The 16,841-nt window shown below is 43.6% G+C and overlaps 2 protein-coding genes across 2 annotated transcripts; both read right to left on the bottom strand.

The window, feature by feature from the left end:
• Positions 1–1,621: 1,621 nt before the first annotated feature.
• On the bottom strand, positions 1,622–5,496 carry LOC139369387 (ras-related protein Rab-19-like). Its single transcript, XM_071108669.1, has 5 exons — positions 5,295–5,496; positions 4,807–4,893; positions 3,849–4,037; positions 2,947–3,130; positions 1,622–2,716 (listed from the first exon to the last, which is right to left on the bottom strand). Exons 1-5 carry the CDS (start codon positions 5,304–5,306, stop codon positions 2,451–2,453), a joined length of 738 nt encoding a protein of 245 aa, XP_070964770.1. The 5' UTR covers positions 5,307–5,496; the 3' UTR covers positions 1,622–2,450.
• A 329-nt stretch (positions 5,497–5,825) lies between these two features.
• Positions 5,826–11,352, bottom strand: LOC139369378 (coiled-coil domain-containing protein 34-like). Its single transcript, XM_071108662.1, has 7 exons — positions 11,271–11,352; positions 8,637–8,901; positions 8,217–8,358; positions 7,924–8,031; positions 7,624–7,782; positions 7,114–7,240; positions 5,826–6,925 (listed from the first exon to the last, which is right to left on the bottom strand). Exons 2-7 carry the CDS (start codon positions 8,891–8,893, stop codon positions 6,717–6,719), a joined length of 1,002 nt encoding a protein of 333 aa, XP_070964763.1. The 5' UTR covers positions 8,894–8,901; positions 11,271–11,352; the 3' UTR covers positions 5,826–6,716.
• Positions 11,353–16,841: the final 5,489 nt, after the last annotated feature.

Raw genomic sequence — 16,841 nt, 5'->3', positions numbered from 1 at the left:
CTTTTCATCAGCCAACAAGATGAGTAGGCTTGCTGAACAGTTCTAGGTCATTGTACATACCATTTGTAGGCCATGTGGACTTCATCCGCAATGACTTGGACGATTTTGGATATGTAAAGGACTGAGGCCAAAACATCTTTCCTGGTTTTCTCCAACCAGCTCTCCGGACTTCCGAAGACAAGGTCGCATGCACCCTCCAATATAACGTTCTTGTCTTGCTTCACAACCACCGATCTGAGAGCCAGGGCTGTTGCCTCGTGGATTTGGTAGTCCGTCCACCACAGCCTTTAGCGTGGACACGACTGTCTGAATTGGAAGCTGTTTTCCTAGCTTCTTGAAGACTAGAACTCGCTAGCTGGTTAAATTAGGCTTTTCCCCAAATGCAATTGGCAAGACCATCAATATATCCTCCCCTCGCACAAAGGCTTGAAATGCTTCAAGTTGCGCCTATCTTAATTCAGTCCCTAGATTGGCCGTTACTTTTCAGAATGCTTCACCCCTGAGTTTTTCTCCCCACAGCTTGGCTTGTTTATCTCGCTAGTGGGGAGTAGGAAATTGACGAGGAAATAGCGTGCATATGAGAACCAATCAAAATGTTAGCTCAAATTCTGAGCAAATATTGAATTTTACACGGACTCTTGTCCAGACCAAGTGGGTCACAGCTCTTTGCTGTGTAGTCACGTGGGTCACGTCAGCCAGGCTATCAAATTTTAACTCAAGCCCGCTTAACTCTCTTCCTTCCCTCCCGTCTCTCCATCACAGTGACAACCCTATAGCAGACATTTATGGTGCCAACCTCTACAACCACTACTTACAGGCCTGACGCCACTGCAGGGTTCAGATGCAGCTCAAGCGGATCGGTGGGGAGCCCCAGAGCCTGGAGGACAACCACAACATGATCCGTGACAAAATGGAATGGGTGTCAGGGGTGTACTAGGGGCGAGGACAATACTGTCCTGTCAAGTCTATTCCTGGCAAATACACTGTTCACTTCACTGCCTAGTTAGTTAACAGCCCCTCATGGTCTGGGTCTCAAAGGCTGCCTTTACACAGGCAGCCCAATTCTGATCTTTTGCCCAATAATTGCTCTTTTGACCAGTCAGATCAGATGTTTTGCCAACAATTGGGTAAAAGATCAGAATTGTGCTGCCTGTGTAAACCTACCCTAACAGCTACTCTTTGGTTAGGACAGAGTCTGAGAGTCCACATAGACCTCTCTGTGACCAACAAATGTCTAAAATACAAGTTAACATATGAAGGAGGCTTCCTCCTTAACCCCCTCACTCTTGTATTGTCTTATACAAGTCTAGAATGTCCGTGCACATTTACCATACGGTTCTGCCATTGAGATTTCCGTAACTTTTCCATTTCTGTTGCGTGTCCTGTTCTAAAGAGTGTAATTATGTCTGTTATGGTAATCATGACTATGTTTTTGGCGACTAAAATTATTCTTAGTTTACTTGAAACAGCCTTAGGGGTGGTTTTGATAGGTCAGTGACTTCCAGGATTATTAAAGTATATTATTATTTTTATGGAATTTGTTATTGAATGTTTTATGCGGGGATGTCAGCATTTGTACAATTTGGCCCATGGTTTTAAGGGAAAGAAGTGTGAGACTGTGGAATTGTCAATGCAACAGTATATTTGACAAACTGGAGGACAATTTTTTTTTTTTAAAGGTAAAAGATCAAACAATAGGAGTGTTCATTGAAACCAGTCATTCTGACACATACAATAGACCACAGGTGGCCAGAGGATACTTTTACCACGTTTGGTTATTAAATACTGGTTACGTTTTAGACAATAGTAGTAGGTTAAGTACGATAAGGACAGGTGCATGTGACTACTGGCAGCCAAGTTTAAAACTACAGTTAAAGACCCACTCCAGCCTCCCTAGAACTTAATTTATCACCTGATTCACTTAACAAAATAGGTGGTCCATTGCTCCTCTATTGTTCCTGCAAGCAAAGGGAAAATCCGATGACATCAGAGTGCACCATCAGACCAACTCCTTGTTTTGGCAAACTCTTGAATTTTGCAATTGTGTTAAAAAAAAAAAAATGTAAACTATTTTGCTCAAAACATGTAATTTTTTTTACCCCTAAATGTGTGTACTGTATTTATACTTGAAATATTGTTTTTCAATGGGAAAAGTAAAAAATACAGCTGGAGTGGGACTTTTCAGTGGCAGTGATAGTCTCAATCATCACTACAGTACTTGTATCTATTCCGTCCCCACCAACGCACAATATAGTAGACACACACATCCCCAACCCCTAGCCTCTATCCCAACACGCTTCTTGACAGCACCTTTAAATGTGACAGTCTAAAACTAGCAGGTGTTGTGGCAACGTTGATTCCAGACAATTATAGTTTATCTCTAGGTTAATTATACAGTTATCAGGACCATCAGCCCAACAACCTCTTGTCCACCTTGCCCATCAATTCTCTCAACAACATGATTTCCTGTCCGTGGAATCGGAGCCATGGATAGGATGGGAGTTTGGGAAGTGTGGGGAGGCCTGTGAGTGTTCGTCTGTGATGGTCAGGCCGTTCCTAACCATCAGCTCCCGGGCCATTAGCACGAAGGCTGCCTCCACATTCTGGGCCTCCTTGGCTGAGGTTTCCAAGGCGGCCAGCGCACCCTTCCCTTCAGCCAGAGTACAGGCATCCTCAAACAGCACTTGTCTCTCCGACTGCAGATCCGACTTGTTCCCTAGGAGAAAAGAGCAGAGAATGGAAATTGATATTTTTATTTGAGAAATAGACGACTGTTGATTGCTTGGAAGAATCTATTTATAAGCTCAAGGTAAGTGTCAGACAATTTTCTCTCACCCACCGGTAACGATGAGCACCACATCTGTTATGTCATTATTACAACTGCTCAGTAGGCTTTATAACAGAGTTTGACTAAAGCCACGTGTTGCCTGTGTCTCTCCCACCCACCAATGAGGATGAGAACAACGCTAGCAGCCCCGTACTGCTCCACTTCCTGGATCCAGTGTGTCACAGATTCAAACGTTGGACGCCGTGTGATGTCATAGGCCACTATAGCGCCGTGGGCACTGCGGTAATAACTCTGGGTGATTGTGCGGAAACGCTCCTGTCCAGCCGTGTCCCACACCTGCAGCTGAGGAGACAAGAAACAACACCCACTTTAGCTGGAGAACACACACTACACCAATTTCTTATACACACACTCTCAGGCCAGGTTAAGGAACAAAGGGTCAGTTGAAACCCACCCATAGCCTTTTCCCCAACCCTCTGGTAGAACAAGATAGGTGTAAACATGGAGAGCGCTCCCCTAAGCACATTGAAAGATTAGCTGGACACAGCACCACATGCTTACACCTATCCAGTCGCTTCGGCAAACACTAAAGGGCAAAGGACTGTGGGTTGGATGTCTATGCATCCCTGTGCAGGAGAGACCGGTACAGGGAGGTTTTCATTGATTTCATTTATGGATGAGATGTTTTTCAGGGTGGTCCAAAAACATCCAACCCATCCTCCAAATACACAGACCTAGGAAAACACACTTATATTGTCCATACAATATATATACAGTCACTTGATACACACCCAGAAAACACACACACTCACAGCGGGGCGATCCAAAGTTACAGTTTGACCTCTCCCGTTCCTTAAAACAAACAAAAAAGTGCTGAAGACTTCTTTGCTTTTGAGGACAGCAGAGGCAGAACCATTTACACTGTGTAAAGACACAATTAAGCTCGCTAGGCCTATCGACAATAACGAAATACCGGACGGAACAAAGACAACATCTCCTGTACTTAACATCGAAAAATGTGATAAACAATCGTCCCAGAAATCTACACATATTTCCTTACCTTGACCTTCCTGCCATCAATGTCCATGGTGCGTACGGTGAAGTCCACCCCGATAGTGTTTTGTTGTTTCTCCATGAAGACACCAGACTTAAAGCTCTGGACCACGCAGGTCTTCCCCACGTCCGAGTCTCCCACCAGGATGATCTTAAAGAGGAAGTCGAAGGAGTCGTCCTGCTCCGGCCCAGAGGACTGCATGGTGAGGGGTCGACACAAGGAGAGTCTGAGAGACAAAACTAAAATAGGGCCAGGTCGAGATGCCCTGCAGCAGCGATAGAACTGGTTCTCTACTGTGTAAGTTGTTAGCTGCGTCAATAACAGTTGAAACTGTTGACAGAGATGGTCACATCCTAGTCAAAAACACGAAGAGAACCCTTCCTCAAGAGGAGCTAAAGAAGTACACGAACATTTCCTACTAAAACGGTGTCCCTTCTATGCAGATTGTCTTATATTTCTTTTTAAACTGGCTGCTATACAGAAAACAAATTGTTGGCCAAAACAAGAATATCACGGCTTGTTAGTCCCCTGTTTATAACCATAGCCTGTTTCTTCTTCATTATTTTTTCTTGTCAGAAGTTCTTGTCAGAAGTATTGAAGATAAGGCTTCAATAGGCTGTATCCTCTACTTCTACAGGTGTTCTCTACTCAGCCCCTCTTCGGGTATTTCCTCAGGTGTCCATCTCCCAAAGTGAGCTCATTCCACACACAAATAAAACGTCACATTCGAAACAATATCACAATTAAAGGTGTTCTGGAAGGCTTCCAAAAGGTCCACGTTTCAAGTCTTCGCCCTTTTTCAAAGGTTGTGTACATCAAATCACTCCCATTCTTTGTGCTCAGACCTCCAACTGTTTCCCTGCACAGTTGGTGTACCTTATGCCCTTTATACCATATTTCTCTCTCTACTCTGTTGTTCTCCCCGCTCTCATTCGTTCACAGACAGCTACGGTACACCCCTTACCTTTCCTGGCAGGTGTGATTTCCAGTTGCCTGCCCACCTGCACCACTGCATCTTGGGAATTGTAGTTTTCCGGGCAAGGTCCAGGGTCTGTGAGGACAGGAAGCAGGAAGGAGGGATCAGTCGCAGCGGTCACATTTAAGACTTTTCTCTAGGTTCTTGCAAGGCTCACTGGGTACACATCCTTAAGTCAATAGAGGGAGCCACTCCTGTAGTTAAGCTGCTCGTGGCGAAATGTAAACACAATAATTTTGTCTTGACAAGTGGCCTTCGGACCCCAGAGAGCTGCATACAAATACTCAGAAACACACAGGCGACTTCCCCTCTCTCACTATTCGCCACCTCCTGACTGCCGTCAACTAACACATTCCAGTGCATTCAACAGCTAAATATAGAGCAGGCAAGAACACAAGACAACGCTTAAGCGTTTCTCAGTAAACATCTTGTTAATGAGGGTTAATTGAATTTACTGTGTGATGAATCCATTTTACCTCAGGCGCCATACATTGACCTCGCGAGGAGATAAAGTGAAGTGATGAAGAGTCTCCTGTTCTGGAAGTCAGAGACCCCCTCTTTTTTTTCCATTTCTCTCTCTCCACCCACACACGGGTTTGTCGTCATCTCAGCCCACAGAGGCACAAGGCACAGCTGGACACAGAACAATGCGTGCGAGTGTGAGTGGCGCTGTGCACCAGGGCTGGCCTATCTCTGGCCCCAGCCACCATGATCTTCCTCTGAGTGTGTAGTCACATGACGGTTCCATATTAAGCCCTGCAGCCTGAGGAATGTTTATCTTTCACCCACTGACACCATATCTCCTATTATTGCCTTATCTACAGCTGTCTACTGATCAACTCATGTTATGTTAGCATTGTTCTTTTTTTACTGTGTCTGACAAATAGTTCAAGCATAAGAAATTACACTTGTCAGTCTCCCTCTTTGTCTGCTATCCATTTAGGTTGATAAATCTAAAATGAATTAAAATATCCAGCCCATAGCCATAATATAAATAGCCACAACTAAACAGTACAAACAGTTTTTATTGACATCCCGAACTATGCAAAAAAATGTACATGTCATTAGAAAATTGTTTGTCAGTGAAAGTAACAGAATTTGTAGAAATATTTAGCTTCACATGAATCATAAAATATTCTTTGAGAATTAAGAACCTATACAAATCTGGCATTAAAAAAATACGCTACCACAACGTGTCTTTTCGATAAGAAATACATGACAACACAGTCAATGGACTAGTGCAACAGTCTACACAGTGCAGTCGGAAAGTATTCAGATCTGGACTTTCCCCACATTTTGTTACGTTACAGCCTTATTTTAAACTGGACTAAATAGCATTTTTCCTCATCAATCTACACACAATACCACACAGTGACAAAGCGAAAACAGGTTTTTAGAATTTATTGCAAATGTATTAAATAAAAAAAATACCTATACCATGGTTCACCAACTAGCAGCCCGCAGGTGATTTTATTATTGTTGGCCATAAAAGACTGAAAACATCAGCAAATCAGCTCCAAGTGATTTGAATTTTGGCAATCTGTTTCAAAAGATTCACATGCATAAAAGAGAGATATACTGTTTGTGATCTAATTCAAATGTAAGCAAGGTTTGAAATTATCCGATTTTTTTGTCAAATGTTTTATCGGTTTGGGCTTCTTGCGGTCAATTTGCAGTCTACAAATGATTTGTAATTATATTCCGGCCACCTGATCATCCACTCAAAAAAGTTGATGATCCCTGGTATGTACATTAGCATGGTCACCTCCCCTGTGTCCTCTCACAGTACCATAAAGCGCCTAAACACTGATCTAAGGTCAGTTTTGTGGTTTCCCCGGAGGTTAGATCTGAGGATAGTACTCTAGATCTGTTTCCAAGGTGAACCTCTACTGGAGCGGTCATCTCCTCTGCAGGCGAGCTGCCGAGCTTACAGTGTCTCTGAGTCTGAATGGGATGCTGGGGCTGTTCTGGTACTTGGGCTGACTTGGCCGTTTCCTGTGGGAAGTCTTCTTCACTGGTGTTTTCTCTGGTGGCGGGACGTGGATGGGCTTCCATGGGATTGGGTTGTAGAAGCTGGGAGATGGGTACGTTACATTGTCATAGCCACCTGGGAGAAGACACAAAATACACTTACTTTACAAAATCAAAACTTGCTTTAAAATATACATGCACGACTGTACAACTACATGTGTGTGGCAATAAAACATCTTATTGTTACATATTTTTAAATGACATTTTCCAGAAGGTGAATATGAGATTGAACAACCCTAAACCGGGTGAAGACCGTTATGTTACCTCGAGGGCAGCCGGGTGCATTGGGACTGGGTCGGCTCTTGTCCTGGGCACGAAGCCATTCCTTAAAGTTTTCCTCTGCTCTCTGTCTGCGCTCCCTCTCCTGAGCCTCTCTGCTGGCTGCCTCCTCCTGTTACAACACAATTGCCCCAATCTCAGCAGCTGAGCACCTCACAACTAATTTCCAGGGAAACCAAAGCAGTTGTGGTCAGAAAGATTGAAACGCATGTTGAAACGGACATTTCCAGGAATTTTCCACATGAACTTGCATTCAGAGTAACAAACTACTGTATAATGCAATTACATGGTTTCGTTCTGTGTTGCTGAAGATTAGTTAGCAACGACAGAAGAGAGAGAGCACAGGAATATTTAGCAAATGGCTAATATGTCGATCTCTTCCAACAACTGTACTCTAATGTAGAGAGCAAACCAACAAAACATTTCAGAGATTTTAATTTGTTTACTGTCCTGAATACATCTCTGAATACACAAGGCTACTGTGAAAGAACCTACCTTCGCTCTCCTCTCGCTCTCCATTTTCTCCAGGTTCTTCCTCCGTAGCCACTCTCTGTACTTCTCCCCTGCTTTCTGTTCAATCTCCCTCTGCTTCTGCTGCTGCCTCTGCATCTCCTTCTGCTCTTTGCTCTCCTTCAGCAATTTCTCCTGCTTCTCCTGGGGATGCCAAACAATCACAAAAACATGACTTACCCCTTTAGGTGCAGATATAACGTATGCATGAGAAAGCATACAACTGCATTGTTCCTCTCTGGAACTTCGTTAATAACCGAGTCAAAAGAAGGGGGGGTTCTTAACCTGTTCTTTCTTCATCTGCAGCCACTCCTGGATCTTCTCCTCCACCACCATCTTCTTCTTCTGCTGCTCTCTCTCCTGTTCCTCATTCCTCTCCCTCAGTAGGCGCTCCTAACAAATAACACGTGTCAGCCCCACAGTCATACTCAATTGCTTCCATGTATAGACATTTGCAACCCTAATTTACAGAAAGGAAAATATCAAATGTTAGAAAAACATAAATGATCACGTTCTGACTCCAATGCTAACAGGAGTTGCCAAACAGAAGAAGAAACTAAAAAGATACGACTGCGCACCTCTTCTGCTTTCTTTTCTATTCTGAGTCTCTCCTCTTTGGCTTTGCAGACCAGCCACCTCTCCCAGGCAGAGAGACATGCCTCTGGATCCTCCGCCTCAGTTACTGCTCTCCTCTCTGGGGGCTTCTGTTGTGGATCATCTCTGAAACACACACGCTCAACTCTGAGCATAACTTTGTGCACAAACCCTACAGTTAAGCCTACTAGAGCTAATTCTGTGTACCCTTCATTCATACATTTTATTTTGGTCTGTGGCACTTCCATTGAAACAGTCTCATCAAATTGATTAGCGTCATCAACCCTTTTTAATTGCTTGTTGATGAGGGGACCCTAACTAAAGAGCATGTGGCGCGAACAAAAATATTGCTGACTGTCTGCTGAATCCAGTTGGGTAACACTGCTCGTGTACACCAACCATACCTGATGGGTGAGAGGGGTCTGGCGTCATCACTCTGTGTGGCTGAGGTGTCTATCTGATGTACGTGGTGAGCTGCAGACAGGTCCTCATCACTCTCATAGCTGTCATGGTAGATGGGGGAGAGCAGAGAGTAGGTGGAGTCGCCTGTTGAGTCATAGTCCACACTCTTGGATCGGTGCAGTTCCCTGCCGCTGTCCTGGTAAGTCTTTAGAGGAGTCGAGCTGAAACTCTTGGAGGCGGAGGCAGGAAAGCTTGACATCTTTCCCCCTGTTATCATACAAACATGTGAATTTTTTTTTTTTTAAACAAGCACAAAGCATTTTAAAATGTATTTTGTGGATACTCACTCTAATGTACTGAGCAGTCACAAATAAGGAATGGAGACAGAGTTAAAAAGGAGCAGCTATGTAGCGAGCATTATGACGAGCGATCATTGTGATGAACAAGCATTATAATAAACACGCATGGCTACTAAACGGAACCCAAACCGGCTGCGCGCGTGCGCCAAACGCGATCACGACATGCAGGTTAAAATATCAAAACAAACTCTGAACCAATGACATTAATTTGGGGACAGGTCAAAAAGCATTAAACATGTATGGCAATTTCGCTAGTTAGCTTGCACTTGCTAGCTAATTTGTCCTATTTAGCAAGCTTGCTGTTGCTAGCTAATTTGTCCTGGGATATAAACATTGAGTTGTTATTTTACCTGAAATGCACAAGGACCTCTACTCTGACAATTAATCCACACATAAAACGGCCACCCGAATCATTTCTAGTCATCTCTCCTCCTTCCAGGCTTTTTCATCTTTGAATTTATATGGGGATCGCATCTAAACTGTCATAGTGTTACCATGACAACCGGCAACAAAGTTAGTCTTTCAATCACCCACGTGGGTATAACCAATGAGGAGATGGCACGTGGGTACCTACTTCTATAAACCAATGAGGAGATGGGAGAGGCAGGACTTTCAGCGCGATCTGCTTCAGAAATAGGAATTACTTCTATTTTACATGCTGAACAGACCGGACACGTCGCGTGCACGAGCGGCGCAAAATAAATGTAGAAATCCGTGTTAGTCAATTATTGCACCCACACTGCTCGCGAGCGTCTACGACACCAAGGGCTAAAATAGAAGTCGTTCCTATTTCTGACGCAGATCACGCTGAAAGTCCTGCCTCTCCCATCTCCTCATTGGTTTATAGAAGCAGGTACACACGTGCCATCTCCTCATTGGTTATACCCACGTGGGTGATTGAAAGACAAATTTTGTTGCCGGTTGTCGTGGTAATACAATGATAGTTTAGTTGCGTTCACCATATAAGTTCAACAATGAAAAAGCCTGCAAGGAGGAGAGATGACTAGAAACGATTCGGTTTACCGTTTTATGTGTGGATTAATTTGTCAGAGTAGAGAACCTTGTGCAGTTCTGGTAAAATAACAACTCAATGTGTATATCCCAGAACAAATTAGCTAGCAACAGCAAGCTATCTAAATAGGACAAATTAGCTAGCAAGTGCACGCTAACTAGCTAAATTGCCATACATGTTTAATGCTTTTCGACCTGTCCCCAAATTAATGTCATTGGTTCAGAGTTTGTTTTGATATTTTAACCTGCATGTCGTGATCGCGTTTGGTGTGGGGGGACAAAATACATTTATGCACGATAGCGCAAGAGCGCAACCGGTTTGGGTTCAGTGTTAGCCCTTGGCATCGCAGACGCTCGTTGGCGCGCGCGAGCAGTGTGGGTGCAATAATTTAATAACATGGATTTCTAAATTTATTTTGCGACGCTCTCGCACGCGAGGTGTCCGGTCTGGTCAGCATATAACGCCCATGAAGCTCCGATTCGAACCCCTATTCACCAGTTCTGCCAGCGTTATAACGTCAACATATGTTCGCTGATCACCATATATGGAGTTCCGCTAAGCAACTATCTTCATTTACTCTCGTAGCGCCCAGTATGTACTTCCAAGAAAGGTCTAAATAAAAATGTACAAGTAACCGGAAAATTCCTCTTCAGCACCTCCAATGTACTGTGTTGAGTTGTTGTAGACTTCTGACCTGTGCGTGGCAGTATTTATTGATTTCCATTGGAATTGTTGGAGGTGCCGAATAAAACATTGTTCAATTGCTTGTAAATGTTGTATTTAGACCTTTTTGGGAAGTACATACCAGCCGTAACGGGACTAAATTACGATAGTTGCTAAGCGAAACTCGATATTTCGTAATAAACGAACGTATTTTGACATTATAACGCTTGCAGAGTTGGTGAATGGGAGTTTGAACGGAGCGATCTGAGCGTTAGATACTGGTTCAAAGTTATCGTAGATATTTGCAGGGCCCGATCAGCCCTAGCAGACTGTTATTGCAGCTCAGATCAATTATGTTAAAAGGCCCAGACAGCTAGCTAATCCTCTGGCAATAACCTCCCTTGGCACTGGCCAGTTAACGCGAAACGTAGCACTGTATGAAGTAGCTACTTACCTACAGACAGTTAGCAAATTAGCTAGTTACTAGCTTGTTTTCCAGCTAGCTAACGTTAGATTATCATACCATTTTGCTTGTCATTAGCAATGCAATAGCATCTAGCTCGACTACACAATAAACATTTGGCTTATATTAATCTTTTTACCTAGGTCTTCACGCACCTCTTCCCTTCTGTTTACTTGGTTGTGATTGCAAACAACTTTATTTTCCCATGATACACCACACAATCTCTCACCAATCACCAACGCGGAACGCGACGCTCCTAGTAGACGCTGAGCGGTATCCATGGCGACATCATGGAGAAGAGGGTCGTCACCGTCATGAACGTCAGATTTTTATTTTTTATTTTTTTATTTTACCTTTATTTAACCAGGTAGGCAAGTTGAGAACAAGTTCTCATTTACAATTGCGACCTGGCCAAGATAAAGCAAAGCAGTTCGACAGATACAACAACACAGAGTTACACATGGAGTAAAACAAACATACAGTCAATAATAAAGTATGAACAAGTCTATATACAATGTGAGAAAATGAGGTGAGAAGGGAGGTAAAGGCAAAAAAGGCCTTGGTGGCAAGGTAAATACAATATAGCAAGTAAAACACTGGAATGGTAGTTTTGCAATGGAAGAATGTGCAAAGTAGAAATAAAAATAATGGGGTGCAAAGGAGCAAAATAAATAAATAAATTAAATACAGTTGGGAAAGAGGTAGTTGATAGGGCTAAATCATAGGTGGGCTATGTACAGGTGCAGTAATCTGTGAGCTGCTCTGACAGTTGGTGCTTAAAGCTAGTGAGGGAGATGAGTGTTTCCAGTTTCAGAGATTTTTGTAGTTCGTTCCAGTCATTGGCAGCAGAGAACTGGAAAGAGAGGCGGCCAAAGAAAGAATTGGTTTTGGGGGTGACTAGAGAGATATACCTGCTGGAGCGTGTGCTACAGGTGGGAGATGCTATGGTGACCAGCGAGCTGAGATAAGGGGGGACTTTACCTAGCAGGGTCTTGTAGATGACATGGAGCCAGTGGGTTTGGCGACGAGTATGAAGCGAGGGCCAGCCAACGAGAGCGTACAGGTCGCAATGGTGGGTAGTATATGGGGCTTTGGTGACAAAACGGATTGCACTGTGATAGACTGCATCCAATTTCTTGAGTAGGGTATTGGAGGCTATTTTGTAAATTACATCGCCAAAGTCGAGGATTGGTAGGATGGTCAGTTTTACAAGGGTATGTTTGGCAGCATGAGTGAAGGATGCTTTGTTGCGAAATAGGAAGCCAATTCTAGATTTAACTTTGGATTGGAGATGTTTGATATGGGTCTGGAAGGAGAGTTTACAGTCTAACCAGACACCTAAGTATTTGTAGTTGTCCACGTATTCTAAGTCAGAGCCGTCCAGAGTAGTGATGTTGGACAGGCAGGTAGGTGCAGGTAGCGATCGGTTGAAGAGCATGCATTTAGTTTTACTTGTATTTAAGAGCAATTGGAGGCCACGGAAGGAGAGTTGTATGGCATTGAAGCTTGCCTGGAGGGTTGTTAACACAGTGTCCAAAGAAGGGCCGGAAGTATACAGAATGGTGTCGTCTGCGTAGAGGTGGATCAGAGACTCACCAGCAGCAAGAGCGACCTCATTGATGTATACAGAGAAGAGAGTCGGTCCAAGAATTGAACCCTGTGGCACCCCCATAGAGACTGCCAGAGGTCCGGACAACAGACCCTCCGATTTGACACACTGAACTCTATCAGAGAAGTAGTTGGTGAACCAGGCGAGGCAATCATTTGAGAAACCAAGGCTGTTGAGTCTGCCGATGAGGATGTGGTGATTGACAGAGTCAAAAGCCTTGGCCAGATCAATGAATACGGCTGCACAGTAATGTTTCGATGGCGGTTAAGATATCGTTTAGGACCTTGAGCGTGGCTGAGGTGCACCCATGACCAGCTCTGAAACCAGATTGCATAGCAGAGAAGGTATGGTGAGATTCAAAATGGTCGGTAATCTGTTTGTTGACTTGGCTTTCGAAGACCTTAGAAAGGCATGGTAGGATAGATATAGGTCTGTAGCAGTTTGGGTCAAGAGTGTGTCCCCCTTTGAAGAGGGGGATGACCGCAGCTGCTTTCCAATCTTTGGGAATCTCAGACGACACGAAAGAGAGGTTGAACAGGCTAGTAATAGTAATTTCGGCAGATAATTTTAGAAAGAAAGGGTCCAGATTGTCTAGCCCGGCTGATTTGTAGGGGTCCAGATTTTGCAGCTCTTTCAGAACATCAGCTGAATGGATTTGGGAGAAGGAGAAATGGGGAAGGCTTGGGCGAGTTGCTGTTGGGGGTGCAGTGCTGTTGACAGGGGTAGGAGTAGCCAGGTGGAAAGCATGGCCAGCAGTAGAAAAATGCTTATTGAAATTTTCAATTATGGTGGATTTATCAGTGGTGACAGTGTTTCCTATCTTCAGTGCAGTGGGCAGCTGGGAGGAGGTGTTCTTATTCTCCATGGACTTTACAGTGTCCCAGAACTTTTTTGAGTTAGTGTTGCAAGAAGCAAATTTCTGCTTGAAAAAGCTAGCCTTGGCTTTTCTAACTGCCTGTGTATAATGGTTTCTAGCTTCCCTGAACAGCTGCATATCACGGGGGCTGTTCGATGCTAATGCAGAACGCCATAGGATGTTTTTGTGTTGGTTAAGGGCAGTCAGGTCTGGGGAGAACCAAGGGCTATATCTGTTCCTGGTTCTAAATTTCTTGAATGGGGCATGTTTATTTAAGATGGTTAGGAAGGCATTTTTAAAAAATATCCAGGCATCCTCTACTGACGGGATGAGGTCAATATCCTTCCAGGATACCCCGGCCAGGTCGATTAGAAAGGCCTGCTCGCTGAAGTGTTTCAGGGAGCGTTTTACAGTGATGAGAGGAGGTCGTTTGACCGCTGACCCATTACGGATGCAGGCAATGAGGCAGTGATCGCTGAGATCTTGGTTGAAGACAGCAGAGGTGTATTTAGAGGGGAAGTTGGTTAGGATGATATCTATGAGGGTGCCCGTGTTTAAGGCTTTGGGGAGGTACCTGGTAGGTTCATTGATAATTTGTGTGAGATTGAGGGCATCAAGTTTAGATTGTAGGATGGCTAGGGTGTTAAGCATGTTCCAGTTTAGGTCGCCTAGCAGCACGAGCTCTGAAGATAGATGGGAGGCAATCAGTTCACATATGGTGTCCAGAGCACAGCTGGGGGCAGAGGGTGGTCTATAGCAGGCGGCAACGGTGAGAGACTTGTTTTTAGAGAGGTGGATTTTTAAAAGTAGAAGTTCAAATTGTTTGGGTACAGACCTGGATAGTAGGACAGAACTCTGCAGGCTATCTTTGCAGTAGATTGCAACACCGCCCCCTTTGGCAGTTCTATCTTGTCTGAAAATGTTGTAGTTTGGAATTAAAATGTCTGAATTTTTGGTGGTCTTCCTAAGCCAGGATTCAGACACAGCTAGAACATCCGGGTTGGCAGAGTGTGCTAAAGCAGTGAATAGAACAAACTTAGGGAGGAGGCTTCTAATGTTAACATGCATGAAACCAAGGCTATTACGGTTACAGAAGTCGTCAAAAGAGAGCGCCTGGGGAATAGGAGTGGAGCTAGGCACTGCAGGGCCTGGATTCACCTCTACATCGCCAGAGGAACATAGGAGGAGTAGAATAAGGGTGCGGCTAAAAGCAATAAGAATTGGTCGTCTAGAACGTCTGGAACAGAGAGTAAAAGGAGGTTTCTGGGGGCGATAAAATAGCATCAAGGTATAATGTACAGACAAAGGTAAGGTAGGATGTGAATACAGTGGAGGTAAACCTATGTATTGAGTGATGAAGAGAGAGATATTGTCTCTAGAAACATCATTGAAACCAGGAGATGTCATTGCATGTGTGGGTGGTGGAACTAATAGGTTGGATAAGGATAAGATAAGGATAAGATTTGACTTGTAGTAGGTTAGAACTTCCGCCGCAAGCTAGGATAATTAACTAATTTGCATTTTAGGATGATTAGGTTAAGGGTTAGGTCTATCTAAAATACAAAACAAATATCTAATTTAATTTTTTTTTAAGCCGGATCACATCTTGCCATGACTGTCATAACTATATAGTTAAATTCAAAGGGGCTTAAATGTATGTATGGGCAACATTGTTTACATTGCCAAAGCAAGTGAAATAAACAACAAAAAACAACAAAATAACAATTCTAAATTATCAGTAAGCATTGCACTCAAAAAGGTTTAAAGTAAAGACATTTCAAGTGTTATATTGTGCAAATAGTTGTAGTACGAATAGTAGGGGAAGACAAGTAAACAGATTAATATTGGTTGTATTTACAATGTTGTTTGTGCTCCACTGGTTGCCCTGTTTTCATGGCAACGGGCAGGGTTGGGTAAATTACTTTCTAAATGTAAGCCATTACAGTTACTAGTTACCTGTCCAAAATTGTAATCAGAAACAACTTTTGAATTACCCAAACTCAGTAACGTAATCTGATTACTTTCCCCTTAAGAGGCATTAGAAGACAAAAATGTAGGTTACCAATTGAACAACATCTATTGCAGGATAAATGAATGTTAAAGTTTACACAGCTGGCCATATACAGTGGGGCAAAAAAGTATTTAGTCAGCCACCAATTGTGCAAGTTCTCCCACTTAAAAAGATGAGAGAGGCCTGCAATGTTCATCATAGGTACACTTCAACTATGACAGACAAAATAAGAAGAAAAAAATCCAGAAAATCACATTGTAGGATTTTTAATGAATTTATTTGCAAATTATGGTGGAAAATATGTATTTGGTCAATAACAAAAGTTTATCTCAATACTTTGTTAAATACCCTTTGTTGGCAATGACAGAGGTCAAACATTTTCTGTAAGTCTTCACAAGGTTTTCACACACTGTTGCTGGTATTTTGGCCCATTCCTCCATGCAGATCTCCTCTAGAGCAGTGGTGATTTGGGGCTGTTGCTGGGCAACACTGACTTTCAACTACCTCCAAAGATTTTCTATGGGGTTGAGATCTGGAGACTGGCTAGGCCACTCCAGGACCTTGAAATGCTTCTTACGAAGCCACTCCTTCGTTGCCCGGGCGGTGTGTTTGGGATCATTGTCATGCTGAAAGACCCAGCCACGTTTCATCTTCAATGCCCTTGCTGATGGAAGGTTTTCACTCAAAATCTCACGATACACGGCCCCATTCATTCTTTCCTTTACACGGATCAGTCGTCCTGGTCCCTTTGCAGAAAAACAGCCCCAAAGCATGATGTTTCCACCCCCATGCTTCACAGTAGGTATGGTGTTCTTTGGATGCACTCAGCATTCTTTGTCCTCTAAACACAACAAGTTTTTGAGTTTTTACCAAAAAGTTATATTTTGGTTTCATCTGACCATATGACATTCTCCCAATCTTCTTCTGGATCATCCAAATGCTCTCTAGCAAACTTCAGACGGGATTGGACATGTACTGGCTTAAGCAGTGGGACATGTCTGGCACTGCAGGATTTGAGTCCCTGGCGGCGTAGTGTGTTACTGATGGTAGGCTTTGTTACTTTGGTCCCAGCTCTCTGCAGGTCATTCACTAGGTCCCCCCGTGTGGTTCTGGGATTTTTGCTCACCATTCTTGTGATAATTTTGACCCCACGGGGTGAGATCTTGTGTGGAGCCCCAGATCGAGGGAGATTATCAGTGGTCTTGTATGTCTTCCATTTCCTAATAATTGCTCC

This window comes from Oncorhynchus clarkii, chromosome 2 (genome assembly GCF_045791955.1).
Source record: "Oncorhynchus clarkii lewisi isolate Uvic-CL-2024 chromosome 2, UVic_Ocla_1.0, whole genome shotgun sequence".
Lineage (NCBI taxonomy): Eukaryota > Metazoa > Chordata > Actinopteri > Salmoniformes > Salmonidae > Oncorhynchus > Oncorhynchus clarkii.
The sequence above is the reverse complement of the archived record's forward strand: the minus strand, read 5'-3'. Positions and strand labels throughout refer to the sequence as shown.

Coding starts and splice junctions, on each gene's coding strand:
- LOC139369378 (XM_071108662.1), bottom strand. CDS start 8,893: ATGTCAAGCTTTCCTGCCTCCGCCTCCAAGAGTTTCAGCTCGACTCCT. Junction 7,241..7,623: donor AGAGCGAGAGGAGAGCGAAG/GTAGGTTCTTTC, acceptor GTGTTGTAACAG/GAGGAGGCAGCCAGCAGAGA. Junction 6,926..7,113: donor TGCACCCGGCTGCCCTCGAG/GTAACATAACGG, acceptor GTCTTCTCCCAG/GTGGCTATGACAATGTAACG.
- LOC139369387 (XM_071108669.1), bottom strand. Junction 4,038..4,806: donor AATCACACCTGCCAGGAAAG/GTAAGGGGTGTA, acceptor CTCACCATGCAG/TCCTCTGGGCCGGAGCAGGA. Junction 2,717..2,946: donor CGTTGTTCTCATCCTCATTG/GTGGGTGGGAGA, acceptor CTTTTCTCCTAG/GGAACAAGTCGGATCTGCAG.